We start from the raw sequence: 7,135 nt of genomic DNA on the forward strand, positions 1-7,135 counted from the left end.
TTTCTATCCACTAGTGACCACCCTTTTCTCATCAGCCATTTCAGAGCAGAACCTAAAATGCATGAACCATCCAAACCCATCTCTGACAAAGAATAGGAAAGTAATCTGAAAATAGCTTTACCTAACTATTTTAAGGGCCTGTATGGTCCCAACATCAATTATAAACTGCCCATGTCTCAGTAGTCACCTTATTCTTACCTCAGATAAGGTTCTTCACAGGTTCTCAGAGTACACCTAGCTTTCAGGCCCTAAATCCGCTTTCATAAATAACATGCGGGAGGCCTTAACCACCCAGAAAAAAATATGATTAATTTACCCCTACCAACTTCAGCTGTCAAAATCTCTCAGTAGGATTTCAGGATTAAGCAGTAATCCTTGCTTTTGGAGCCTGCTATTCTATACCGTTCTCATAAAAACACAATCCTATGATTGCCACTAATGGGATTTTACAACTGACCTTATAACAACTGAGCAGCCACCAAGGAGTCTTCATCCTAACCCCAGATTCTGGACTTGGTCTTCTTAGTCTTTATCTTCTATTTTCTTGAATCTTAATTCCTACCATAACCTTCTAACTACAAACAGATGATCCCTGCTGACTTCAAAACTAGCTGTTGACACATACTTTCACCTTGCTTTGCAGAAACCAACAATAAATCCATCTCTCACGCCTGTTGCCTATAAAACACCTATACTGCCCTTCAGGGAACTGGGCACACGCTAGCATGATGGCTGATATGAGTAGGATAAAAGATGTCTAACAAGTTCTGTGGTGGGTTTCGGGTTAGAGTAACCTTAACCCTAAGGTCTACCCTAAGCCTAACTCCCACTATAATGATATTCTTATATCACCTATTGAGGAATAACCGTAAGTCATTCTGGCTCTCCTAGTATCTGTGAGCCTTAATGGATCTTACAACACTTAGGACCTGACCATTTGTTCCCAGAGTCCTCTGTTTGCTCTCCATGGCACCCCAGAGCCCTCTGTTTGGGCTTTGGTCATCTTACAACCCCTCTGTTTTTCAGTGTACCTCTCTGTGAGTTGTTTGAGCCCACCTCTTCAGTCCACACTCCTCTGAAACCTAAGCCCAACTCCTAACATTTGGTTGAGCTGAATAATTATGGAATGATTGTCAGCTGGAAAGCAGTAATGACTGAATGACCATCAGGAAAAACTGCACTGCCTGAAAGTGCTGCCAAAGCACCAAAGGGGTTTGTCATGGCTCGTGTAGGTGTGTAATCAGGAGAGCTGACTCCCAGGTGCACAGAGGCTCTTTTATATACTGGCACCTGTATCAACCACATAACCCCCTCTACTTTGGTTTATAAATCCTAGGTATTGACTTTTGTTTAATGAATGAGTTGCGAGTTCTTTTCAAGTTGCCTTCTGCTTCCAGCAACTGGAGATATAAGAACATGAAATTATTCACAGGCTCAAAGCAAAATGATAAAAAGCTAATGCTACTAGCTTCATGCATACAGGATATTTGAAAGTGTTAGTATGTTCAATTTACATCCACTGCAAGGCTGCTTTGTCCCACCAGGTTAGTGCATTTTTTAGGATAAATTATCATTCACGTCACATCTTGATGTATATTCAGTTTAGATTGAAATTAACAGAGTATCTATATTGTCCATCATGTTTTTATTGCCGATACCAATTTCTAGTCCCAAGATCTGTTGGGGTTCCATGCTTTGTTATTGTAGTTCCCTTGTTCAATATCTGAATAGTTAAACTGATTCAGAAATAGCCACTCCATCTCTTGGCAGCATCTGATATAAACACTCCAATAGTCAGGAGGCGCGGGGTCCCCCTGTGCTACTCAACTCTCCGGTTACTCCTGAAGTCCCCAAGGATAATCTGTGTTGGTGATCCATTTCCCTTAAGACCAGGTTTCACTCAGCTGCCCTGGCCGTGCAGGTGATGGCTGATCGTGCCCCAGGGACCAGTCACGAAGGAGGTGCTGGGTGCGTGTGAGAGGCGTCACAAACCACCCGCCCTGTGGAGACACGGGGGCCGGGGCATCCCTGATTTTGGATTGAGTTTGCGCAGCAGACTGAGTGGGCTATGAACCCAGGTACATGGTCGATTTTGATATGTTAACATGTTCCTACAACGACCCTTCTCATTACTCATGTGCATATCTCATTTTATGGGAAAGGAACAGGTTTCTTTCTTTTTCAAAGGTAGCTTGGAATTTTTGGTCCCTTAGTTGTTGAACGTAAGGTGGATTACAGCTTAAGCCAACAAAAGCAATTAGAAGTTGTTTTTATTTCACTCCGTTTCTTTCCTAACTTTATTCTGAGCCTCCCTTTGGGGTCATTTATTTCTCACATTAGTTAGTAGTTTCTCCCATTTGGGGATTTGGTAGTTTTACTGAAACATCTAAAGGAGAAGACCAAGCAAACTCTCTCCTTTTTTGGCTAAGAATGTTCGTTCTGCTAATATCTGAATATAAAAACAACCTAATTCTTGGGGCAAAAGCAGGGGACATCCTCAGGGGATTTTTCAAAGAGTTTATCTGCTCCTAGGCCTGTTTCAACTTTTCAGGGGAGACTGTTTAAATCTCAAGAACAGATTTTCACTTTGCACAGCTGGGTTTTTTTTGGTAGAATAAATTCAAGATACAGTTTTTACTGAGAGGAATGGATGTATGAGACTAACTCAATGATGTGGCTATTTTCTTTGCTCTGTGGTTTCTTTCTTTCTGTTTTCTTCGTTCTGTGAATTAGTTTTCCTTCCTTCCTTCCTCTCTTCCTCTCTTCTTTTTCATTCTCCCTCTCTTTCTTGCTTTGTTGTTTTCTCATATTAAAAAATATAATACAAATTTACGAATCAACTTGCATTATTTTAGATGGCCTTTGGTGGCACAGTTCTAAATTTGAGATTTTTCCTTCTTCAGATCTTATCATCCGCAAATAGATTTCCTACTCACTTTGTGTTTGTTTAAACTATGTCTCTTGGTATTGTAGCAGCTCAGGACAACTTTCCATATACTGCCATTCAGTTCCCACAAGAGTTAACTCCCGGGCTTTCAGCTAGATGACTTGCCAGTTGCTGAGTGATGCCATTTGAAGCACAGCCTCAGATGATGAGCCTGGGGCCCTTTGCTTGGCATGCCTCAGACATCTGGAGCAATGGGAGAACTGCACACTTCTTTTTGAGGGAGTCATGGTCAGAGTCACTATTTGCTCCCCCTCCTTACCAGAGGCAAATGATTGCAGAAGGTAACCTTCAGCTTTTTCAAGGAAGTTCTTCAACAGCTTCAGGGAAATCTGAACAGACCATGGATGTATCTGGAAGGAGAGGACTCTTTCCGTTCTCATCTCTGAATGCTCTCATGTGGGAATGACCGAAGTAAGTTGAGAAATTTTTCATCTTCGTTTTACTCTTCAAACAGAAATACCCCATTTATATAGAGATATGAATGAAAAACTTTCTTGAGTCTTTTCATGCTGCGCTTTTTTTCCTTTCCTATTTAACACTTGAAGTAGATAGCTTCTCCTCTCCATTTCTCCTGTGAAGCTTCCAGCAGCACAGTGTTTGAGCACCTTCCCTCTGCAGTTTTTGCAGAACACCGCTTTTGGGAGGCTTGCCGCTCATTCTGGTCACTGCATTTACTTGTTGCATTCACCCTCACTTCTCTACCACATTTCCAGCTATGTTCTTTGTTCTCTCCGACCAACTCGGTCTCAGACGGTGGCATGGTCAACATCCAGGTGGGATCACCATTAACATTTTTGTGCGGGTTTAAATGCCAGCAAGCCTTGGGGCTTCCCAGGTTGCCTACCGAATACTCTTTTTTAGACTGTGATATTTACTGCATCTTAAGAAGCTGGTTTGAAACCAGGAAACCCAGAGCTCATAAGAGAAAACTTATGACTGGGGGAATGGCTCTGCTTAAATAATCATTGCAAAAGTTAGCCCCAGTAAAACTTATTTACTCTGCATTTGATGTTCTTAACTGCTTGAGGATATGGGTACATTCCCATTATGGCATGTTAATGAACAAAGCTGCTTATAAGGATGAACCAAGTCAGCTGGGCAAGCTTACTGCCAAGAGCTCGTCTCTGTTAACATCAGTAAATCAGCAAGGGTCCTGAATGTGACTCTGTATCACCACGGGGGCAGCCGGGAAGTTAACGGGGAAGGGGGCATGAAATACTCATCTGAAAATCAGCTGAAGCCAATGGTGCTAATTCTCTGTTATAAGATAAAAGAAAACATACAAAAGGAGAACTTGTTCCATAACTCAGCAAAAGAACAGTTTTAACCATTGTAACAATGACGGGGAACCTTAACAACTACTTCTCCTTGCGATGGGTTGGACTTGTAATGTTTACAGGATATTGCAGTTGTGCTCAGTGTTTGGAGTGTGTAAACATGGTTAAATTATGTTATGCTATGATAAATGACATTTTAAGCTGGTCAAAACCGACTATCTCAAAACGGTGGCATTTTGCCTTCCCTCCACCTCTGTACTCGGAGGGAATACAATGCTGAGTAACTATATATATTATTTTTACTTAATTAAAACCCTTCCTGGTAAAGAGATGTTGGTATCATTTTTTTTTTTTAAACAAAAAAAACTTGTGAGCAAAATTAACTTGAAATACACATGTTTAACTTAAAATTAATGTCATTAGCTTCAACGGGACCTGAATAGACCTGTCTGGGAACAATCACGGGCTCTAACAAGAATGACCAATGCTATCTGTGACCACTGTGTCGTGAAACTTTGCAATGTGATGGATACGTTGCTTGTCCAAGAGCTCTTTGACAGTATCTCTTTAGCTGTGGTTTAGCACTCATATGCTGAACCCCATAGAGAAGAAAGCTCAGGATTTCTGCTAGCATGATGGGCTTAGCAATCTTTAATATTGCCAAGAGTAGTTCCAACTGGGTTTCAGCTAGCATCCGTATATCAAAGCTGGTTTTCCTTTTGCTAAGGTTTTCAGATATGACCAGAACATGAGGGTCCACAAAACAGAAAGAAAAAGGGGAGGGGAGGAGCACACAATGCTCACAGTATATTTTTATACATATTTGCAGAAGGAAGAGCTGTGCTATCCAAACTTGACCTTTCCCCATGGATGAGTCAAACATAACGTTTCATCCCAGCGAAGGCACAGAGAACATCTCAATGCACAGAAACATTTCTACACAGGAAAGGGTCTGGGAGATATTGACCCCACTTTGGGTAATTATGATCATCTCCTTCCTGGGTTTTTGTGAAAATGGAATTGTCCTCTGGTGCCTCTGCTTCCAGATCAAAAGAAACCCATTCACTGCGTACATCACACACCTGTCCATTGCTGACATCTCCTTACTGCTTTGTACATTTATTCTGTCAATTGAGTACATTGCTGGTTTTGGATTCGCATATGGTTTTTACTATTATATAACCACCACACTATCTATTGTCTTCCTTCTTGGCTATAATACTGGTCTCTATCTCCTGACAGCCATCAGTATTGAGAGGTGTCTGTCTATTGTTTACCCCATCTGGTACCGATGCCACCGGTCACAGCACCAATCGGCAATTGTGTGTGCAATTCTGTGGACTCTGTCTTTTCTGATGACAGTAGCCGAATACTTAACATGCAAAGATGACTCAACGAAGGAACAATTTGACGATGGCAACCACTGCCAAGCACTGCTCATCTTCACGTGGATCCTGACTTTCATGATTTTCATTCCTCTAATGATTCTCTCCAGCCTGATTTTGGTTATCAGGATTCATCGTAACTCCCTGAGACCTCATTCGTCAAAGCTCTACATCATCATTGTGGCCACCGTCATTGTCTTCCTCATCTTTGCCATGCCTATGAGGCTGTTGTATCTTCTGAATTACCACCACTGGTCGTCTTTGCTTAGCCAGCAGAACCACGTCACCGTTGTTCTCTCCACTGTTAACAGTAGCATCAACCCCCTTGTTTACTTCTTTGTAGGAAGCAGCAAGAAGAAGAGGTTCAAGGAGAGCCTCAAAGTGGTTCTTAGCAGAGCACTTGCTGATGGGTTGCGGCCGAGAAGCCAGGAAGTTGGCATGAGTTTGGATATAGCTGAAACAATTTTCTAAAGTTGAGGGGGGAAACTATAGGGGCAAATAATTGGACTTGGAAGTTTAATAAACCACTGCAAAACTAAAAGTATTTTTCTTCCATAGAATGTAAAAAGAAGTGGTGAAATGGTACTGTTATCTTTGGTGGTTAGGCAATGGAAAAATATGGACTAGAATAAAGATAACTTTTATTTGTATTTTCTTAATTATTCAAACACATGTTACATCCTGATGTCTGTCAAAGATACCACAGTGGAAAAGAGACAGGCCAACAGAGAATATAAAAAAAGGACACAAATATATGTTATAAATAGTGTGACATTTAAACAAGCACTGAGCACCCATAAATGCTATTGAAGTCATCAGGGCCTGTGTGTATTTGCATTTTTAAAAGTCAAACCCACTAAACGCAGGATTCATGTTACATACTGGGATTTAGTTTCAACTGTTTCCAGCTCGTTTAAGTGCACAAAAGAGCTGCTCCCCAGGGGAAACAGAGGAAGAAATTCACGTACGAAAGTAAGTCCCCATACATACCCACAAACATACAGTGTAGCTTTGGTCTAAGACATTTAAGAACACACTAAATGGTCAAGCTCCTCTGTGGTTAAGGGGCTACTTCAGAGCCTCTTTTCAAAGCACCTGTTGTGTAATTTCCAGTGACATTTCTCTGGGTCCTTGGACAATTTGGTACCTGACACACAGGAGTAGCTGGCAATATGGGGATGTTGTCAGCTCACTGAGGGCATTTGCCCCAATTAAGAAGGGTGGAGCTGGCTTATCCCCAAAATATCAGTGTTCCTGTACGTTTAGTTATTCAAGGAGTCTATGAGAAAGTCAGTCCCCACACTTGCCATGAATTAAGTACTTAGCTGTTCTCTGGAAAACATATATTCCCCATGCGGTGTCTCTGTTTTATAACAATCAGGTTTGGATGAACAGAAAACCAGAGAGGTGCCTCTTGCAACGCACGACCGGGGCTACGCCCCAGCCAGACCGTTCCAGCTGACTGCCTCCTTCTGTTGTACGCCAGGGCACCGGGGATGGTATTTTGTGGAGTTTAATTCCCAGGG

The 7,135-nt window shown here is 41.8% G+C and overlaps 1 protein-coding gene across 1 annotated transcript; it reads left to right on the top strand.

Annotated features, from left to right (window-relative positions):
* Nucleotides 1–3,116: 3,116 nt before the first annotated feature.
* On the top strand, nucleotides 3,117–6,346 carry MAS1 (MAS1 proto-oncogene, G protein-coupled receptor). The gene is made up of 2 exons (XM_010303314.2): nucleotides 3,117–3,358; nucleotides 5,054–6,346. Exon 2 carries the CDS (start codon nucleotides 5,091–5,093, stop codon nucleotides 6,078–6,080), a length of 990 nt encoding a protein of 329 aa, XP_010301616.1. The 5' UTR covers nucleotides 3,117–3,358; nucleotides 5,054–5,090; the 3' UTR covers nucleotides 6,081–6,346.
* Nucleotides 6,347–7,135: the final 789 nt, after the last annotated feature.

The sequence above is a fragment of the Balearica regulorum genome, chromosome 3 (assembly GCF_011004875.1).
Source record: "Balearica regulorum gibbericeps isolate bBalReg1 chromosome 3, bBalReg1.pri, whole genome shotgun sequence".
Lineage (NCBI taxonomy): Eukaryota > Metazoa > Chordata > Aves > Gruiformes > Gruidae > Balearica > Balearica regulorum.

Coding starts and splice junctions, on each gene's coding strand:
- MAS1 (XM_010303314.2), top strand. CDS start 5,091: ATGGATGAGTCAAACATAACGTTTCATCCCAGCGAAGGCACAGAGAAC.